Source organism: Ranitomeya imitator, chromosome 7, assembly GCF_032444005.1.
Source record: "Ranitomeya imitator isolate aRanImi1 chromosome 7, aRanImi1.pri, whole genome shotgun sequence".
Classification (NCBI taxonomy): Eukaryota; Metazoa; Chordata; class Amphibia; order Anura; family Dendrobatidae; genus Ranitomeya; species Ranitomeya imitator.
The window spans coordinates 194,073,154-194,095,928 of NC_091288.1; the positions used below are offsets into that span (position 1 = coordinate 194,073,154).

Consider the following 22,775-nt stretch of genomic DNA (forward strand, 5'->3'; position numbering starts at 1 on the left):
CCAATTGACTTGTTTTATTTGCATCAGTTATGGCGATACAGTGATCAGGTGATTGGCAGATCTCCAACAAAGATCATTATACTTACCAGCTTTAAAATTGTGGTTTTACTGCTGTTTTATTTAATACAGCATTTTTTTTTCCCCGGGATTACAAACACATACAGTATATGGTCAGCTGATTATATTGAGATGCCAGGCTGTCATCTGTGTATCCAAAACATCAAGGAAAAAAAACATATACAATTCTTATTTTTCCCCCCTTTTACAGAATGCACAGAAAATAAAAAAAAGTGTCAAAATGTCAGTTTTACAAGCCAAAAGGATTTCCACGTATAGTCCTTTTTCATGAAAAAGATAAAGAAACAAAAAACCTTTATATAAACAGTTTATTTTAATCTAAACAGCAACACAGACAGAACGCCATATAAACACAAAAGGAAGTGATGCAGAAGCAAGAGGCTGACGGGAGGGAAAAAAAATAAAAATAAAAAAATAAAGTCGGAGGCTCTAGGTTGCAAGTGACCAACCTTAGTTTCTGAGATACCTGAAAAAGGCAAAATTTAGGGGAGGGGAGGGGGTTGAAGTCATGACATTGGTTTATAATACAGCCAGCTAGAGGCTAGATATAGTTCTAAACATTTTTATTATCTTTTTTTTTTTTTTTTTTTTTTTTTTTTTTTAAGCATGCCTGCATCAGATAGCAAAGAAAAAAAAAAAAAAAAAAAAAAAAAGTAAAAGTAAAAGTATAGATTACTAGTGGATTTATAGAAGTATAAAAGTTTATAATTTTACAGCAGTTGAAATACTGACATCAATATTAAAATAAAAGCAAGTTTTACATCATAACAATCAAAAATACAAAAAGACTGAAGGAAGAGACCCTGTATGAAAAAACGGGGGGGATATTCAGCAAATTTAGAACTCTATACAAGTGGCGAAAAATGGAAAAAAAAAAAAAAAAAAAATGGCACACATACGACCCCCTCCCCTAAGTGACTCATTTGTATTTAGCGTCATTCAATTTTGCAAAAAAATTTTGTTTGTTTTTCTGTAAACAAGTTCTTGCCAAACCAATCCCTTCCTTTTTTTTGTTTTTTTTATTTTTTTTTGTGTTTTTTTTTTTCTTATTTATTTTAAGATGCCGCGTTTCTGAAGCTTATGATGGTGCAAACTTCTTGGCTTGTGCTCTGACTCTCTTTTCATATTCCACTCTGTTTTGGCTGGAGGAGTATAAGGGAAAAAAACAAAACAAAAAAACCAAACATTAAATGCACAGTATAAGAAGAACCAGTCAAAACATAAAAACGCTTAGAGAGAAGAAATTATGTTTTGGGTACAGATTACCACTGTGGCTAATCACAATCTCAGCCATGAGACATCTATGGCTTGAAACTCCCGAACCAAGCGATTGTCAGCAGTGGTTGTTACATGATGGTTCTGTTACATGATATCACTGAAGCAGTGATGTGAAAGCTGACGCAGAGGAAGCACAGAAATTATTATTAATTTTTTTTTTATGCATCTTCAGAAAATACCGTATATACTCGAGTATAAGCCGACCCCCCTAATTTTGCCACAAAAAAACTGGGAAAACTTATTGACTCGAGTATAAGCCTAGGGTGGAAAATGCAGCAGCTACTGGTAAATTTCAAAGATAAAAATAGATTCTCCATACCGTTCATTATGGCCCCATAAGATGCTCCTTATAAAGCTGTGTCATATAGAATGCTGCTGGTGCTGCAATAAATAAAAAAAAAAAAAAAAAAAAAAAAAAAAAAATCACATACTCACCTCTCTTGGTCAGGACGCCGGCGCTTTCAATATTTACCTGCTCCTCGTGCGGCTCCGTCTCCAGCACTGACGCTCAGCAGAGGGCGCGCACTGACTACGTCACCGCGCCCTCTAACCTGAGCGTCACTGCTAGAGGACGCTGCAGACGGAGCGAGGAGCAGGTAAATATCGCGCAGCGCTGCGCTCCCCTTACCTGCTCCTGGCCCGGTCCCTGCTTCCCCGGCGCTGCAGCTTCTTCCTGTAATTGAGCGGTCAGTTACCGATCATTTACAGCAATGAATATGCGGCTCCTCCTCTATGGGAGGTGGAGCCGCATATTCATTTCTGTAATGAGCGGTGCCATGTGACCGCTCAAGACAGGAAGAATCTGCAGCGCCGGGGAAGCCAGGGACTGCGCCAGGAGCAGGTAAGTATAATTACACAGCCCCCGCTCCCTCTCCCCTGCTGACCTCCCGGTATATGACTCGAGTATAAGCCGAGAGGGGGACTTTCAGCCCAAAAAAATGGGCTGAAAATCTCGACTTATACTCGAGTATATACGGTAGACTTTTTTCCAGTTACCGTATATACTCGAGTATAAGCCGAGATTTTCAGCCCACTTTTTTTGGGCTGACAGTCCCCCTCTCGGCTTATACTCGAGTCATACCGAGGGGTCGGCAGGGGAGGGGGAAGCTATAATTATACTTGCCTACTCCTGGCGCGGTCCCTGCTTCTTCCAGCGCTGCAGCTTCTCCCTGTAGTGAGCGGTCACATGGCACCGCTCATTACAGTAATGAATATGCAGCTCCACCTCCCATAGGGGTGGAGCTGCATATTCATTACTGTAATGAGCGGTAACGGTGACCGCTCACTACAGGAAGAAAATGCTGCGCCGGGGAACAGACGTGCAGCGGTGGCGCCAGGAGCAGGTAAGTGACGGGGGCAGTGCACGATACTCACCTGCTCCTCGTTCCACCGTCGGCGCCGCTGTGTCTTCTGCAGTGATCCTCAGGTTAGAGGGCGCGGTGACGTGATTAGTGCGTGCCACCCTCTTCCTGAACGTCGGCGCAGAGGATGGGAAGACAGCGGCGGTCAGCAGTGGAACGGGAAAGGTGAGTATAGCAAGTGTCGGGGACCTGAGAGGCGAGTATGTAATTTTTTTTTTTTTTTTTAATCGCAGCAACAGCATATGGGGCAAATATCTGTATGGGGCATCTTATGTGGCCATGTGCAGCATTATATGGGGGCAAATATCTGTATGGAGCATCTTATGGGGTCATAATCAACATTTGTGCAGCATTATATGGGGCGTATTTTGTATGGAGCATCTTATGGGGCCCCATCATGAACTGTATGGAGCATTATATGGGGCTCCTGATTCAATATGGATATTCAAAAACACTTAACCTACTGATGTCTCAATTAATTTTACTTTTATTGGTATCCATTTTTATTTTTGACATTTATCGGTAGCTGCTGCATTTCCCACCCTAGGCTTATACTCGAGTCAATAAGTTTTCCCAGTTTTTTGAGGCTACTTTCACACTAGCGTCGGAATCTCCCTGTCGCAACGCGTCGGGCAGAGATTCCGACGCTAGCGTTTAACGCACTGCACAACGGAGGCAGCGGATGCATTTCTCCGGCGCATCCGCTGCCCTATTGTGAGGTGCGGGGAGGTGGGGGCGGAGTTCCGGCCACGCATGCGCGGTCGGAAAAAGCGGTCCGTTAGGAGCAAAAAATGTTACATGTAGCGTTTTTTGCTCCCGACGGTCCGCCAAAGCACGACGCATCCGTCGCACGACGGATGCGACGTGTGGCAATCCGTCGTCAATACAAGTCTATGGGGAAAAAACGCATCCTGCAAGCACTTTTGCAGAAAGCGTTTTTTTTCTGCAAAACGACGCATTGTGACGGATTGCAGTTAACGCTAGTGTGAAAGTAGCCTTATACTCGAGTGCATACGGTATCTTTTTATGCCAAATATATTTAACCCCTTCAAGACCCCAGCTTTTCGTTTTTGCCATAACTTATTTTTCCATCAATATGGCCATTTGAGGGCTTGTTTTGAGGGACGAGTTGTACTTTTGAACGACATCACTGGTTTTAGCATGTCGTGTAATAAAAAAAAAAAAAAAAAAAAAAAAAAAAAAAGGGAAAAAAAAATTAAATAAAAAAAAATTTCCAAGTGCGGTGAAATTGAAAAAAGTGCAATCCCACACTGGTTTTTTGTTTAGCATTTAGTGAACCTAGCAAAAAAGCCAAAGCTGACCTGATATGATTCTCCAGGTCATTACGAGTTCATAGATACCAGAGATGTCTAGGTTATTTTTTATCCAAGTCATAAGACAAAAAAAAAAAAAAAGTGATCTGGGGTTGGGCGAGGGCTGAGCTGATGTTTTTAATTATACCGTTTAAGTGCAGATAAATTGATCGCCCGTTATTGCATTTTAATATGTCATGGCGACTAAAAAAAAAAAAAAAAAAAAAAAAACACAACGTAATTCTGGCGTTTATTTTTTCTCTCGCTACGCTGTTTAGCGATCAGGTAAATTTTTTTACTATCCCATCCGAGGTCAGAAAGGGGGTAATTTATTCTCCCAATATTTAAGTTTCATGTCAGCAGGTTTTTGCCAATTTATCCGAGAGTAGACTGAGGTAGGCAAAGAAACCCTGAATCCATCGATGTGTCACTTATTTCACTGGGTGCAGCCGGTCTCACAATCAGAGCTTTTCTATTTAGCATGAAGCAGAGCTGAGGAAGCTAACCCCGCCCACACCAGGATCTGTGTATACAGAATCCATAAACAGTGAGCTGCCCATCAAAGGAGGGGGCGGAGTCAGACTACCATACACAGGCTGCTCTAGTCCAGCAATGATAAACTCCTGGGGCTAAAACAATTGTTGCAAGCAAACTGATAAGAAATCTGTGGTTTTAACCCCTACAGCGTGCAATCTTCAGTTTACATACCAAAAACCTGCTGACAGATTCCCTTCAATACCCGATTTAAACAATAGGTAATTTTTTTTTTTATGGTAAATTCCTTCTAAATTTTACCCTCACGGGAAATACTGACCAGTAAATTGTGTATGCCTCTGCTTGAGCTGGATCTTGTATATTTGGTTCATTTAGAAGTTCTTGTATTCCTAACAAGATCTGTGAAGACACAGAGAGGTGTAAGTGGCCACGGGCGCAGCGTCCGGCTCCTCTCACTGCGGCGGCAGAGCATGGCGTACCTGTTTAATTGTGATTGCTGGCCTCCAATCCTTATCTTCTTCTAAGATAGACAGACACACTGTGCCTGAAGGATAGACGTTTGGGTGGAATAACGGAGGCTCAAATTTACCTGTAGGATGAAAATTAATTAGCAGCAGAATCCCAATGTCGGCAGTACTCCTGATTGACGACCGCTTCTTGGGATGACAGCCCTGTCCTGCTCCGGACTCTGCCCATGTGCTGAATTAAGGAGGGGGTGGAAGGGAAAACAACCCTCCTTTAAATGGAAGTTGACCTCTTGATCGTGTGTTTTGACATCCAAGATGTAAACCTTTGTGTGCCTAGCCTTGGGACTGCCCGGCAGGACAGCCATGTCTCTGTATGCCGCCATATGGAGACATTACGAGCGCCATAACGCAGCTCCCAATGGAACAAGCCAAGCAGGCACAGTCCTGGCTCGTATGCGATCTGAGTACTTACATTTTGGAGGTGAGGAGGGATAATCATCCTTAAATAGCATTCGTAGTTTAAATAGTCCTCCTTCCCATGGGGTCTGCAGAGAATAAACAGACAAGACGTCAATAGTGCAGGAAGATGGTCTACATTTACCAAGCAGTGCGCACACACATATGCCATGGGATACGGCACTCTCTGCAAGCCTTCAGGAGCCAGTCTAACCATCCATTACAAGTGTTCTCAGATGCTGCTGTATGGATGTCCTGGTGCATAGTGTTCTGGAGACTAGTTTCCTTTAACCTCATAATGACCAAAAGGCTTCGACTCTGCACTATTGTACAATGATTGATATTGGGACTCGGTAGAAATGGTTTATTAACCCTTCTGTCTTCTATTTCACCACCTACCCAACACAATGAGCACAAGGTAGTGTCCAGAAGCATCGGTACTAGCAATACTTCTGTAGGACGTGGCAATCACATGAACGTAAGAGTGTGCCAGCATAGAAGAGCTGCTGAGTGTCAAGGAATGGAGGGACACAAATTACAGAGAGTTTCTGCCTGATAAGAAGACGGCGTATGCAAACAGCCTAAGAGCAGGAAAAAAAGAAAAACTTTGCATTTTTCCCTTTTAACCCCTTCTATACTTTGCAGGTGTTATACACACACAGCGCATTTTTTTTTTGTCAGCGGTGGCTGGTTTCCAAGGCGACGAGCTCTCACTGTTTGCGCACTCCTATGATCCAGTCTTTGCTTCCCGCCCTGGAAAGCATACAACTGGGTCATGCTGCTGGATGGAGCTGTCAGAGGAGCCAACCCTCCACCCCCTCCGAGCAAGCAGAAGAGACAGGAATTGGAGAATAACCCTTTTAAACAGTATTAACCCCTTTACCCACAAGGGTGGTTTGCACGTTAATGACCGAGCCAATTTTTACAATTCTGACCACTGTCCCTTCATGAGGTTATAACTCTGGAACGCTTCAACGGATCTTGGTGATTCTGACATTGTTTTCTCGTGACATATTGTACTTCATGATAGTGGTAAAATTTCTTAGATATAACGTGCATTTGTAAAAAAAAAAAAAAAAGGGATTTTTTTTATTTAAATCAGATTTTTTTTTTTTTCAATAAACTGCTTTTTGAGGAAAATATTTTACCATCCAAAGGTTCTTCCATCATGAGATAAAGCTGAGTTGTTTAACTCAGTAGAATAAAGGCTGTATATGTGTAACATTCACAATGCCATGCTCTTCCAGAGGTTTCTGTAGGATTAGTGGGCAGTTTCTCTCCTATATTATCACAGACGCTCGCTTTACTTACTATACGCAGTTCTCAAAACTGATTTTGACTCCGCAGAGGTCCCAGCCTCTTCACGGCAAAAATATTACAACATGAACAGAGTTGAGAAAAATACCTTAATCCTATTGTTCTACAAACCTATGAATACAGAATCAACCCCTTCAGTGCCAAGTCCAAGAAGTTAGACAATATGTTTTTGATTGTTTGGAGTGGAATAGATCTGCACAACACAAGAAGAATGTGAATCTAAGTGTGAGGAGGAGGAAGGGCAAGCAGACAAGAAAATGAAAGTGAAACTTTTAGCACAATACTGCAGCATAGCCACAGACCGACAAGTCTGGACCTGTTTGTGTGTACGATCTGAGGTTTATTACATTCTTTCCTTATAATGGCAGCAGGCCGTAAAAGACCCAGTTTGGGAATATTTTAATGAAGCTCCTTCGCCTATCGGTAAGGCAGGCATGCGTGCAAAATGCAAACGATGCAACAAAGATGCAAGGCCTGGTGGCGCGAATGAGGCAACATCATGAGAAGTGCAGTGATGAAGATGAGTCATCTGCAGTATTGTGCTCAAAGTTTCACTTTCATTTTCTTGTCTGCTTGCCCTTCCTCCTCCTCACACTTAGATTCACATTCTTCTTGTGTTGTGCAGATCTATTCCACTCCAAACAATCAGAAACATATTGTCTAACTTCTTGGACTCGGCACTGAAGGGGTTGATTCTGTATTCATAGGTTTGTAGAACAATAGGATTAAGGTCTTTTTCTCAACTCTGTTCATGTTGTAACATTTTTGCCGTGAAAAAGAGGCTGGGACCTCTGCGGCGTCAAATTCAGTTAGGTAGAAACTTTGATTTAAATCATGGATTTAAATCAGTTAGATTTAAATCAAATCCACCCTGATTGGCTGGAATTGAGATTGGACGCCATGTCGCGTTTGGAGAGCCCCTGATGTGCCTAAACAGTGGAAACCCCCAATTCTAACTGAAACCCTAATCCAAACACACCCCTAACCCTAATCCCAACGGTAACCCTAACCACAACACACCCCTAACCCTAATCCCAACCGTAAATGTAATCCAAACCCTAATCTTAGCCCAAGCCCGAAAATGGGAATAAATACATTTTTTTATGTTCCCTAACTAAGGGGGTGATGAAGGGGGGTTTGATTTACTTTTATATTTTTTTTAGCGGATTTTTATGATTGGCAGCCGTCACACACTGAAAGACGCTTTTTTTAATTGCAAAAAATATTTTTTGCGTTACATTTTGAGACCTATAATATTTCCATATTTTGGTCCACAGAGTCATGTGAGTTGACGTTTTTACTGGTAACATTTTCGGGCACATGACATTTTTGATCGCTTTTTATTCCGATTTTTGTGAGGCAGAATTACCAAAAACCAGCTATTCATGAATTTCTTTTGGGGGAGGCGTTTATACCATTCCACATTTGGTAAAATGGATAAAACAGTTTTATTCTTTGGGTCAGTACGATTACAGCGATACCTCATTTTAGATTTTTTTTTATGTTTTGGCGCTTTTATACGATAAAAACTATTTTATAGAAAAAAAAAAAATTTTCATCGCTTTATTCTGAGGACTATAACTATTTTTTCTTTGATGACGCTGTATGGCGGCTCGTTTTTTGCGTGACAAGATGACGTTTTCAGCGGTACCATAGTTATCTATATCCGTCTTTTTGAGCATGTGTTATTCCACTTTGCGTTCGGCGGTATGATAAAGCGTTTTTTGCCTCTTTTACGGTGTTCACTGATGGGGTTAACTAGTGGGCCAGTTTTATAGGTCGCGTCGTTACGGACGTGGCGATACTAAATATGTGTACTTTTATTGTTTTTTTATTTAGATAAAGAAATGTACTTATGGGAATTTTTTTTTTTTTTTACTTCGTCCCAGGGGGGACATCATTATAATGACAGATCGCTGATCTGACACTTTGCAGAGCACTGTGTCAGATCAGCGATCTTACATGCACTGCTCCTGGCTTACCAGTGCCTGCTCTGAGGCACTTGGTAAGCCCCCTCCCTGCACCGCCGGGACACTGCGATCATGTTTGATCGCAGTGTGCCGGGGGTTAATGTGCCGGGAGCGATCCGTGACCGCTCCTGGCACATAGTGCCGGATGTCACCTGCGATAGGCAGCTGACACCCGGCCGTGATCGGCCGCGCTCCCCCCATGAGCGCGGCTGATCGCATATGACGTACTATCCCGTCACTGGGGATTAAGTCCCAGGTCACCTGACGGGATAGTATGTCATACGGGATTAAGAGGGATACTCCCAAGCTATTGAAAAAAAATATATATATAGTTTAAATGACAGGAAAATAAGAAAGTGTTCAAATCACTCTTTTCTAGCTATTGTCATTCTCAGGCAATGACTGCTTTTATCTTTCATAGTGTATAGTTGGTTCCCATGGAGCTCGGCCATTAGCTCCTCCTGCCCATAGCAGTTACATGCCAGGAGAGGAGTTGACTCCCAACATACCAGCCACCCCACAACAACCCATTAATTTGTCTACAGAACCTGTGTGCTCACCTCCTGACACGCTGCTGTTCTAAATCTTTCAGCCGCAGCGCTCGCCGTCGTGAGCCGTGTGCTTGTTAAAATGTCCTGTTATCGCTATGTAAGTACAGTGATCACACTGTAGACTTCAGAACAAACCACTGATGGCTGAATGTGTGACAGCAGAACCTGTGCCGAGCTTTATAGTTCTAATACTACAGCTCTACTACTCACCAGACCTATCACTCATGGAGGAGATCCTGCCATGTCAAAGACTAAGTAGTAAGGAGCCTGCAGAGTTGTGAGCTGCTTGAGAATAACCCTTTAAACTACAGCTGTCTTTATGGCAGTGTGAGCCGATAAGACGATCTTGATAAAACATGTCACATAGGTTTACTGAAGGAAAATCCCTTTGGGTGTTAAGATTTGGCACCATTTAGGTGCCAAATATCTTCTGGCATGTCCTAAACTGTTGCCTGTCCTGTGCTGGAAGCGTACAGTGTATGCAGGGGTACAGACACTGCTGCGTGTACTTAACGTGTTCAGCTAATATTCAAAAAGCCATTGTAACACACGAGAGTCCTATGCTCTCCTGACAGGAGTGTACCAATATTGCCACTGGCCAGGACATTTTGGGAAATCTGCAGCCTTGTACCGGGCACATAAGTACTCATATGGTGCAATAGTAGAGACTGTCAGCCTTACCCCTTTCTTCCCTGGAATAGCACATTCCCAGTTCATCAGATTCATTGTGCCATCTGGATTTTTTGTTGGTACTGCAACAAACCCCTTGAGAATTGTAAGAAAGCCAAAGTTATAAAACGTTATAATCTAAACACTTATACATCGCAGGCATCGGATCATAAATGGATCTGTGAAACTTACAAAGGGATGGTCTTTTCTCCAAGCTTTCCTCTCCTGCGCGAGTCTGCTCAGGGCTATGCCAGACATAGTTTGGGCTCCTGCAACATAAAGCGCGGGGTTATCTCCTCACCAGGTGCACGGAAATGCCACTGCCATCTAGTGGCCAAGGCGCTAACTGCAGGAAGCCGCAGAGAAATCAGGTCAGATGTGGGTCTAACAAGTTTCCTAACAGGCATGTGGAAACTGCAGTCAGTGGTCATTACTTACAGCCCTTTATCTATTAAGTTGGGATGTGTACTGTCAAGACATTAGAGACCATAGCCATCTGGGGTCCAGTCACCACTCAGATCCATCTTAAAGGGTAAAAACTAGTAGTGAGCGAACGTTCTCGGATAAGGTGCTATCAGAGCATGCTCGAAAAACACGTTCAAGTCCCTGCGGCTGTGAGACATTATTTGAGCACACCAAAGACAGTCAGTTAGCACCCAAGCATGCTCAGATAACACCTTATCCCGGCACGTTCGCTCATCGCTAGTAAAGACAGCTGAAATAAACTATCACATATATGCATTGCATAAACCACCGTAATTATTATTATTATAGCACCATTTATTCCATGGCGCTTTACATGTGAGGAGGGGTATACATAATAAAAACAAGTACATTTAATCTTAAACAATACAAGTCACAACTGGTACAGGAGGAATGAGGACCCTGCCCGCGAGGGCTCACAATCTACAAGGGATGGGTGAGGGTACAGTAGGCGAGTAATCAGTGCAATGCTACATTTCTCCAGCTGTGGCGCTGCAGGGATATGAAACACCATCAGCTGATCGATCGCTGGGGGAATGGCAGTCAGCAGGAAATCTGGAGAAAAAGGCAAAAGGCTCCTTTACACCCTCGGGAGAGTATCAAGCAACCATGAAACGGACCTTAGACAACTGCTTGGTCTCCCGACCAGAGCCAACGGCCCCATAGCTCATATGCCCACGAGGCAGCTGGCGAAGCGACTGGGTCTTCTGATCTGAGCAACGCTCACATTTTCTTTCACTTTTAGATCTTATAGGGTAGTTGTGCTGTGCAACGCAATAATTCTGCACTGAGGTATACAGCGCCAATAATGGGCTCTTGCAGCCAAGCAGAACTGAGCCACTTACACGGGCCCAGGGTCCAGTTAGTCGTGAAGCAAGAAGGTTAGCACAACCTTTTCTCTACAGCAGAGAAGGCGACATTCTCACTTGCCAAATGGCCACGCGTCGTGTCAGCAAAGCTTCTCAGCTCCCTGTGTGGAAGTGACGGATCTAGAAAATCTATTTTCTAATGAAGGAAACACCAATCAATACCCCCTGCAGGGGTCACGGGCGGCGGAGGAATGTGGTCAGGCTCCTATAGGAGTGTCCTACTCATCGCCGTCATACTGTGCGGCCTGAGTCATGTCACCTCGGTATTTAATACGCAGATGACAGGCGCTCAGCCAAGGAGGAGAACCAGACGTAAAAAAAAAAAAAAAAAAAAAAAAAAAAAAAAAAAAAAAAAAAAAATCGCTAAAGTCTACACCAAGAAGGTGCAAGATGGAAGGGGGCACTTACTTCACACCTTGTACCTACTGCCTAGAGAGCAAATTCAGTAACAAGCATCTTCAGGGGGCATCTGAGGGTGCAGCTGGCACAAAGCACAGCCAGACTGTTTGGACCAAGAGAAAAGCAATTCAATGGACACATCGACAATTTCCCTTCTGTCGCTAAAACCAGAGAATCACTACAAATATCAGCAGCCCCCGGCCAAAGTCAACAAATAATTAGGAGACTCATGAAAACTAGCAAAACAGGAAGATGGCGTACCGGAAAAGATCTAGAGGACTATGCTATACATAACCCCTCGTCCAGGAGATGTAAGGAGCACCACCAAGATGGAAAAGCCCTGAAGGCAGCAAGTCATGGCGGGAGGTTTCCTCAAACAAGTCTTTCCCTGATTCTAACCCTTCAGTTTCTTCCCTATAAGCTTCATGTGCAGTCAAGTTCTTCCAGATCTCCAAAGAGGGTAAAATATTTGTTTCATTCATGGAAGATAGAAAGACTATTCCAGATGCCAGAGAGATCCAGAAAGATGCCAGGAACCCTCCAGTGCCCATTATCGCAGTAATCTATGAGCCATCCGCACCTATCATAGGGGGAGGGGTCATCTAGGAGCCAATCACACCCTTCCGTGCTGGTCAGCAGGGGTCATCTAGAAACCATCCACATCCATCATTGGGGTCATCAAAGAGCCATCCACACCCTTCCATGTCCATCATTGGGGTCATCTAGAAGCCATCCACACCCATCATTGGGTCATCCAAGAGCCATCCACACCCTTCCATGTCCATCAGGGTCATCTAGAAGCCATCCACACCCATCATTGGGGTCATCAAAGAGCCATCCACACCCTTCCATGTCCATCATTGGGGTCATGCAAGAGCCATCCACACGCTTCCATGTCCATCATCAGGGTCATCCAAGAGCCAACCACACCCTTCCATGTCCATCATCAGGGTCATCTAGAAGCCATCCACACCCATCATTGGGTCATCCAAGAGCCATCCACACCCTTCCATGTCCATCATCAGGGTCATCCGCACCCATCTTTGGGGTCATCCAATAGCCATCCATACCCTTCCATGTCCATCATCGGAGTCATCTATACACATTATCGGGGTAATCTAGGAACCAGCCGCATCCTTCCGTGCCTATTGTCGGGGTTCTCTAGGAACCAGCCACACCCATTATTGGGGTCATCTAGGAGCAATCAGCACCCTTCAGTGCCCATTAACAGGGTCAACTAGGAGCCATCTGCACGCATCCATGCCCATTATCAGGGGGTCATCTGCACCCATTCACTTGTGCCTCTCAATACTGGACCCTCCTGTAGAGGAGAATCTTCTCAAGCAGTTTCTGGTCCAGTAAAGCTTCTGTGCCATGTACACAGCTGGTACTGCCCCTGCAGACACTGCCATCTTGTAACCATTTCACCCTCTCAAGTGAAGGGCAGACGGCCAGGCCAGTGCAGAGTTTCCATTGGAGAGATTACCCTTTCATCCTCATGTAGAGGACTGACAGGAGCCAGTCATGCATATACACGTGTCCTCGACTAGGGGCCCGTGACCGGCTCCCTACTGCCTTCCTTTTAGAACGGGACTTACAAGGACTTATCTTCCATGACAGATAAAACACTGAACCTGAAGCCTCATCCATGGACGAGGTGTCTACAGGAGACTATAAGGCTAGCTAATCCAGAGGTGTCTCCTGACCCCCCCCCCCCCCCCCATAAGTGTGCGCTCATGCCCACCACGTAGCCTCATTTCATCAGTGCAATGGAGAAAAGCGGCTGCCGGGGTTGTGTGGCAGCTGTTCATCTCCCCAGTCAGTGGGTACAGTCATGATTCCTGATCTCACCTTTCCAAGCCTCAGTTCTCTAGACTTCATCTCTAATCTTTACAGTCGGCCTTGCACTAGACGAGTCTACAGGATATTGTAGATGAGTATTCTTTCAACTTGAGCATAACTATTGAGGTCATTGATTTCAGGTCATTTCCCAATTGAGCCTTTCCATTCACTGACAGCAAGCAGAAATCTTGAAAATAGCAATATACCAAGATTTATGACACCAATATCTTACATGGGTCCAATCAATGGTGAAGTGACATCTCGTCACCTCACTGATCATAGCTGCTTGTAAGCTACTAGGACATGAGGTTTATCTGTCCAGCGACCACGATCCACCACATTCATTATGGACGGGGTGAAGGATCTCACTCACGGCCATCCGTAGGTGTCCCCTGGGTATAGTCAGCATTGGCTGGTTCTCTGCTAAAGGTCAAAGCATTTATTTATTTTTATGTAGCTCTTCAACTGCTCTGACAGTTGAGACCACCTCCCTACATGTAAAAATGTAATAAACTTTCCAACATACCTTTTGTGTTAGGATCGTGATATCACGTCACTGTAGCCCGCAAGCCACCTCACTCACATAACATGGAGCAAGGAAGGACATGAAAAGAGTTGCAAAGCTAATTAGCTCCCAAGAAGAACAGAATTAGGGAGATACACGACTAGCCCCTACCATAGAGACTAGCCCCTACCATAGAGACTTCCTTGGTCTACAGTTACGTCCACATATATTTGGACAGAGTCAACATTTCTCTCATTTTGGTTATTGACATTACCACAATGAATTTTAAACAGAACAATTCAGATGCAGTTGAAGTTCAGACTTTCAGCTTTCATTTGAGGGTATCCACATTAAAATTGGATGAAGGGTTTAGGAGTTTCAGCTCCTTAACATGTGCCACCCTGTTTTTAAAGGGACCAAAAGTAACTGGACAGATTAAATAATTTTAAATAAAATGTTCATTTCTAGCACTTGATTGAAAACCCTTTGTTGGCAATGACTGCCTGAAGTCTTGAACTCATGGACATCACCAGACGCTGTGTTTCCTCCTTTTTGATGCTCTGTCAGGCCTTCACTACTGTGGTTTTCAGTTGCTGTTTGTTTGTGGCCTTTCTGTCTGAAGTTTAGTCTTTAACAAGTGAAATGCTGCTCAATTGGGTTGAGATCAGGTGACTGACTTGGCCATTCAAGAATATTCCACTTCTTTGCTTTAATAAACTCCTGGGTTGCTTTGGCTTTATGTTTTGGGTCATTGTCCATCTGTAGTATGAAAAGACGACCAATCAGTTTGGCTGCATTTGGCTGGATCTGAGCACACAGTATGTCTCTGAAGACCTCAGAATTCATTCGGCTGCTTCTGTCCTGTGTCACATCATCAATAAACACTAGTGACCCAGTGCCACCGGCAGCCATGCATGCCCAAGCCATCACACTGCCTCCGCCGTGTTTTACAGATGATGTGGTATGCTTTGGATCATGAGATGTACCACGCCTTCACCATACTTTTCTCTTTCCATCATTCTGGAAGAGGTTGATCTTGGTTTCATCTGTCCAAAGAATGTTCTTCCAGAACTGTGCTGCTTTTTTAGATGTTTTTTAGCCTTTTTATTCTTGATGCTTATGAGTGGCTTGCACCGTGCAGTGAACCCTCTGTATTTACTTTCATGCAGTCTTCTCTTTATGGTAGATTTGGATATTGATACGCCTACCTCCTGGAGAGTGTTGATCTCTTGGTTGGCTGTTGTGAAGGGGTTTCTCTTCACCATGGAGATTATTTTGCGAGCATCCACCACTGTTGTCTTCCGTGGGCGCCCAGGTCTTTTTCCATTGATGAGTTCACCAGTGCTTTCTTTCTTTCTCAGGATGTACCAAACTGTAGATTTTGCCACTTCTAATATTGTAGCAATTTCTCGGATGGGTTTTTTCTGTTTTCGCAGCTTTAGGATGGCTTGTTTCACCTGCATGGAGAGCTCCTTTGACCGCATGTTTACTTCACAGCAAAACCTTCCAAATGCAAGCACCACACCTCAAATCAACTCCAGGCCTTTTATCTGCTTAATTGAGAATGACATAGCGAAGGGATTGCCCACACCTGTCCATGAAATAGCCTTGGAGTCAATTGTCCAATTACTTTTGGTCCTTTTAAAAACAGGGTGGCACATGTTAAGGAGCTGAAACTCCTAAACCCTTCATCCAATTTTAATGTGGATACCCTCAAATGAAAGCTGGAAGTCTGAACTTCAACTGCATCTGAATTGTTCTGTTTAAAATTCATTGTGGTAACGTCTATAACCAAAATTGGAAAAATGTCTGTCCAAATATATATGGACTTAATTGTATGTCTCTTCCAAGCACACGGAGAATTCCCTCACATCACAAACTGCCATCTGCAGGGCATTATTGGAATTACAATCATTAATTAACAGGTTGCAGAGAACGGCTTGTAAGGCAACTCCCTAATAAGCTGCACCCGCCCCGTCTATTGCTCTCACCTGCGTATCTTTCTTTCCACACCTGAATATATTCCTGATGTCTTTCCAGAAAATTAATTCTTGTACGTGGGCAGACTTATTGCTACGAAGCATGTCAAGAACAGCAGGGCGTTTTTTGGGGCCCAAACCACCACTGTGCTGTTAGCCAATAAGGCGGCGGGTCGGTCTGGATCTCCTCCTGTACTGGCTGATGCGGCACAACATAGAAACAGGCATGAACGGACGCCACTCAGGCTGCTTTACTCAGATCTGCCCCTCCCCAGAAAAAAAAAAAAAAAAACCAAAACCTCAGGCTACAAGATATTCCAGACCCCAAAGCATGGCTGAGGAACAGAGGGTTTAAAATATAAAACAAACAAAAAATCTCCATGGCTCACCTGCCCTAGGCCCACCCACGCCCTGCCGCTCCCCACCCACGCCCTGCCGCTCCCTCACCCACGCCCTGCCGCTCCCTCACCCACGCCCTGCCGCTCCCTCACCCACGCCCTGCCGCTCCCTCACCCACGCCCTGCTCAGAGAAGACTGCAGGGAGTATAAGGCTTTTTGCTTTTATCCAGCAAAATGGGAGCCCCCGTTTGAGGTCTTCGTACCAGTCGCATGTAGAGTCACAGTTTTCCCCCAAGGAAAAAAATTAATAAAATTCCACTCACTCATCTATTTCTGATATGGTTATGACCTGTAAAGAGTCACAGGGGTGGAGCCACCACTCTGAAGAGTCCAGTGGGCCAGGCTCCTTTTACCGCACAGAACCCCACTAGAGCCGAGGCCGACACTCCTGACCTCACTGTGAAGCTCGTCCTGATACACAAGAAGAGATCGGGCCAGCAGGACTCTTCAGGAGGAGCTGCTCCGCCCCCATGACTCATTACAGGTCATTAGAATAGCCTGAGCCTCTGCGGAGCTGTACAGCGATGGACTGATGTAAAGGCGGCGACAGAGTTACCGCTAACTAAGGAAATAATCTGCAGGTGATACTTCTAAACACCTGTAAGGAGTCATGGGGGTGGAGCTGCTCCTCCAAAGAGTCCTGCTGGCCCAACCCACACACACTTGGGGCATTGTCTGGGACAGGCTCAATCCGTCAGGTCTATGGACTCTAAGAGGATGAGCTCCACCCACATTAGCATGAGCTCCACCTACCTGACTCAATCATCATTAGCTCCACCCACACAACTCCTTACATGTCATTAGCTCCACCCACATAACTCCTTACACAGCAAGGGGATGAGACTCCACCCAACTAACTCCTTACACATCATTAGCATGAGCTCCACCCGACAGCTTACACGTCACTAGCTCCACCCACCTGACTCCTTACACATCAAGAGGATTAGCTCCACCCACCTGACTCCTTACATATTCTCACGAGTTCCAGCCACATGAATCTTTACAGGTCAAGAGGATGAGCTCCACCCACCTGACTCCTTACATTAGCATATGTTTACGCTGTGGAGTCCATAGGGCTTCTGGGATGGAGGAAGCCCCTCCGCAGCCCCCTGGTGTGCCCCATGCACTGGCACCACACTGGCTATAGGGGGCGCCATCAGCAGCAGTTGGGGGAGTAAAAGTGAAAGTGACTGCCGGGAGGAGGGAGACGGCCGGCGGCGGCCTCAGTGCGGCACAGCCCCGTCCTGGGAGGACTAGTCCGCAGTGACAGCTCGGAGGAGGCGGCCATGCTGCCGCCCCCCACCATGAGAATGAATGGGGGCGAATATCCCCGGCCTCCGGATCCCTCCGCCGTTACCATAGCAGACGCGGGAGCCCCGGAGACGCCGCGGCCTCCGCCCCGCTGTGGGCAGCCCTGTGCCCGCCGGCCCCCGGGAGCCGCTCACCTGCTGTGCCTTCACCCCCTGACAATCCGGGCTCCGCGGCGGTCACTGCTCTTTGTGTCGGGACAAAGCCCCTAAAGTTTCCCTCCTGAAGCAGCACTGAACCTGACCCAGACTAAATAGGACCTCATGTCACAAGGACCCCAGTCCCGGAGCTGCCCTCACCACTGCCTGCACGGGGGAAAAAAACCGCCAAAGTCCCCAACCAACTCCTGCCCCGCCCAGCAGGAGGCGCTGCACGCTGTAAATCCCGGCGGAAACTACCAGAGCCCACCCCTCCAGGGGCCGGCTGCGCCCCCACCCGGCCACGGACACGGATTAAACACGGGCCGGTCATAAATTAATTATAAAACGCTTCTATCGCCGGTTTATGTCGCCCTGATATAACCGTGAGGAGGAAACGTGCAGACAGAAAACAGGCGCGCAGGCAGACGCGTAGACAGCTATGCACTTAAAGGAGCCGCGTTCTAAAAATAAGGGACCGTCTACAAAGTGCCGGTCGGGATGAAGGACTAGGCCTCAGGGAGTGTGTAACGAGGCAAAGCGGAGGATGCGAGTCAGATAACCGTGTACAATCACCACATATTCCGAGCACATAAGCTGAATCAGCTATATATATCGACTAAAACGCCCGAGGTTCGACTATTGATACCGAACTGGGCGGCGAGGCCTAAAATGGCTCAGGGTTTTTTCCTCCACACGGAATGGAAAGCAGGAGGCAGCCGGGAGAAAGCTGTGCTCTGATTGGCGGGATTGGCAAATAATGGGCGGGGACGGGGATTTAGTGACCAATCGCAGGAATCGTTACAAAGACGAGTCCGTGCTGCAGAGAGGAGAGCGGAGGAGTGGAGACGGTCCCTAACTGCGGCCCGATGGGAGGCGGGAGCCGGGGAAAGTGAGAGGACGGAGCAGCGGAGCCACGAGGATGGCGGCGGGGCCGGCACCGGGCCACACACACCGGGAATAATGAGAAAGGCGCCGACACCCGCCTCACTGCCGGTGATAAGAACCTGTGTATGATGGGGAAGCATGGCCGGAGTAATACAGCACAGTGTGACAGCAGTGACAGATGGCTAATAACATAGGAATAGTGGGAATCCATAGCCATAGTGACCATCATATAGTGGGAACAATCATTATATATTTATATAGCCATATTAATAAATAGTGTGAAAATAAAATATACGGGGATAATTTACAAAAAAAAGTACAGCTAACCATAGTATAAGAAAGAAATAGTAAGAATAATATACAGGAATAATAACTAGTAATAAAAAATAATATACAGGAATAATAACTAGTAATAAATAATATACAACTAGTAAAAAATAATATACAGGAATAATAACTAGTAATAAATAATATACAGGAATAATAACTAGTAATATAAATAATATACAGGAATAATAACTAGTAATAAATAATATACAGGATAATAACTAGTAATAAATAATATACAGGAATAATAGCTAATAATAAGTAAAAAAATAATATACAGGAATAATAACTAGTAAATAATATACAGGAATAATAACTAGTAATAAATAATATACAGGAATAATAACTAGTAATATAAATAATATACAGGAATAATAACTAGTAATAAATAATATACAGGATAATAACTAGTAATAAATAATATACAGGAATAATAACTAGTAATATAAATAATATACAGGAATAATAACTAGTAATAAATAATATACAGGATAATAACTAGTAATAAATAATATACAGGAATAATAGCTAATAATAAGTAAAAAAATAATATACAGGAATAATAACTAGTAATAAATAAAAAATAATATACAGGAATAATAACTAGTAATATAAATAATATACAGGAATAATAACTAGTAATAAATAATATACAGGATAATAACTAGTAATAAATAATATACAGGAATAATAACTAGTAATATAAATAATATACAGGAATAATAACTAGTAATAAATAATATACAGGATAATAACTAGTAATAAATAATATACAGGAATAATAACTAGTAATAAATAATATACAACTAGTAAAAAATAATATACAGGAATAATAACTAGTAAATAATATACAGGAATAATAACTAGTAAAAGATAAAAAATAATATACAGGAATAATAATTAGTAATACATAAAAAATAATATACAGGAATAATAACTAGTAATAAAAAATAATATACAGGAATAATAACTAGTAATAAAAAATATACAGGAATAATAACTAGTAATAAATAATATACAGGAATAATAGCTAATAATAAGTAAAAAATAATATACAGGAATAATAACTAGTAAATAATATACAGGAATAATAACTAGTAATAATTAATATACAGGAATAATAACTAGTAATACATAAAAAAAATATACAGGAATAAAAACTAGTAATAAATAAAAAATAATATACAGGAATAATAACTAGTAAATAATATACAGGAATAATAACTAGTAATAATTAATATACCGGAATAATAACTAGTAATACATAAAAAAAATATACAGGAATAATAACTAGTAATAAATAATATACAGGAATATCTAGTAATAAATAAAAAATAATATACAGGAATAATAGCTAGTAATAAATAATATACAAAAATAATAACTAGTAATAAATAATATACAGGAATAATAACTATTAATAAATAATGTGCAGAAATAATAACTAGTAATAAATAATATACAGGATAATAACTAGTAAATAATATACAGGAATAATAGCTAGTAATAATATACAGGAATAATAACTAGTAATAAATAATATACAGGAATAATAACTATTAATAAATAATGTGCAGGAGTAATAACTAGTAAATAATATACAGGAATAATAACTAGTAATAAATAATATACAGGAATAATAACTAGTAATAAATATACAGGAATAATAACTAGTAAATATACAGGAATAATAACTAGTAATAAATAATGTGCAGGAATAATAACTAGTAAATAATATACAGGAATAATATCTAGTAATAATATACAGGAATAATAACTAGTAATAAATAATGTACAGGAATAATAACTATTAATAAATAATATACAGGAATAATAACTAGTAATAAATAAAAAATATACAGGAATAATAACTAGTAATAATTACATAAAAAAACAGATTAATAATTTACTTAAAATGAATAGACATACGGTAATACTTTACATATATATCAAATAAAATAAACATTTTATAAAAATAAAATGTATAAAAAATAAATGCAAGTTAAAAGCATTACTACTAATAATAAAAATTATAATGATGGATTATTTATCACATACAAATGATGTATGGTTTGCATATATTATTAAACAGAATAATAACCATATTAAAAAAAAGTAGTGATAAAATATGCAGGGATAATTTACAAAAAAGTAGTATAATAATAATAAACATAGTAATAATAATTACATAAAAAACCCTACAGGAGTAATAACTAATAAAGTGAATAATATACAGGAATAATAACTGTAGTAATAATAATTACATAACAAAACAAAGGAGTAATAATTTACATAAAATTAATAAACATACAGGAATAATAACTAATTTACATAAAATAAAAAGATATACAAGTAATGATAAAAACTTAGATGCAATTAAAAAATGTACAGGAATAAAAAACATTACTAGTAATAATAATGATAACTGTGGATTATTTATATCCCATAATATTAAACCATGAATAATGACCATATTAATAAAATAAATAGAGGTAAAATATACAGGGATAATTTACAAAAAAAAAGTAGGAAGAGTTGTCAGCAGACTCATTATCATCGGAGGCAGGATTACAATGACTGATAACACCTCTATACACAGCAGATAACACAGGATCCACCATTCACAATATGCGATGTCACAGCTCACCTCCTCCTCCTCCCTTCACAACAACCTTTGCACAAGCTTATTGCCTCTGAGTCCATCTATTGCTGCTAACATACAGTGTTGTGAAAAAGTCTTTGCCCCCTTCCTGATTTCCTATTCTTTTGCATGTTTGTCGCACTTAATCTTTCAGGGCCCTGTAGGTTTGGATTTCTTTTTCCCTTAATAATAAAGGGATCATTTATAAACTGCATTTTGTGTTTACTTGTGTTAGCTTTAGCACATCTTTACCTCCAGTCTTCAGGCTCCATACAGGACGTCCCCTTTATATCACCGTGTCATTATTAGGCCCAACATCAGTATATAATATTTATAGCAGTCGGCGCTCCTCTTCTCCGGATCCAGGGTGCTTGACATATGTAGCCGAAGCTTGGACAACTGCAATGGTTAATTGCTGGCTGTTTTGTTTGACAATTGTGTGCCCATGTGTGAGCACTTGTCTCACTCTACAAAGAAGGTGGTGTAACTTTAGGATAGGTTAGTAATATCGGATCATTTGGGGGTCTACCCCACCGATCAGGAGTGGATCTACAGCACCAGACCACACAGTTGCCGAGGATGTTCCACACAGATGAGATCGGGCTGCTGGTACTGATGACTTTTCGTGCACATGGCCATATTATCAGTATGAATATGATCTGACAAAACACGATAGCACTCGGACTAATGTTATTCTATGGGGTTGTGCACGTGTCAAATTATTTCCTTGGACCGAGTCTGTCCGACTAAAAAGTCACAGCATGCCCCATTTCAATCTGATATTTGGATAGCACCCAGCCATGCAAGTCAGTGAGTGCGTGGAAACCATCGGACTGCACTCAGGTCACATCTGAGTGCAGTCCGATTTTCACGGACTGACAATGGAGAAATTGTTTTCTCCACCTCAGAATTAGATCACACGCTGATCAACCCGATTCTCTTGAATGAGAGAATATGCGGTCGTGTGACCCTGGTCACCCTGCACAATGCCCTCTGCACAGTTCTGCTCCTCACAATGCCCTCTGCACAGTTCTGCTCACACA

The 22,775-nt window shown here is 42.4% G+C and overlaps 1 protein-coding gene across 1 annotated transcript; it reads right to left on the reverse strand.

The window, feature by feature from the left end:
• Positions 1-368: 368 nt before the first annotated feature.
• Positions 369-18,018, reverse strand: UBE2I (ubiquitin conjugating enzyme E2 I). Its single transcript, XM_069734303.1, has 7 exons — positions 17,877-18,018; positions 10,148-10,224; positions 9,968-10,051; positions 5,465-5,537; positions 5,005-5,114; positions 4,845-4,924; positions 369-1,220 (listed from the first exon to the last, which is right to left on the reverse strand). Exons 2-7 carry the CDS (start codon positions 10,211-10,213, stop codon positions 1,157-1,159), a joined length of 477 nt encoding a protein of 158 aa, XP_069590404.1. The 5' UTR covers positions 10,214-10,224; positions 17,877-18,018; the 3' UTR covers positions 369-1,156.
• Between the last annotated feature and the right edge of the window lie 4,757 nt (positions 18,019-22,775).

What these genes read in the sequence shown, in the direction of transcription:
- UBE2I (XM_069734303.1), bottom strand. Translation starts at nt 10,213, where the DNA reads ATGTCTGGCATAGCCCTGAGCAGACTCGCGCAGGAGAGGAAAGCTTGG. An exon ending in CTATTCCAGGGAAGAAAGGG is followed by an intron (nt 5,538 to 9,967) that starts GTAAGGCTGACA and finishes TATTCTCTGCAG; the next exon opens with ACCCCATGGGAAGGAGGACT. An exon ending in CAGCAATCACAATTAAACAG is followed by an intron (nt 4,925 to 5,004) that starts GTACGCCATGCT and finishes GTGTCTTCACAG; the next exon opens with ATCTTGTTAGGAATACAAGA.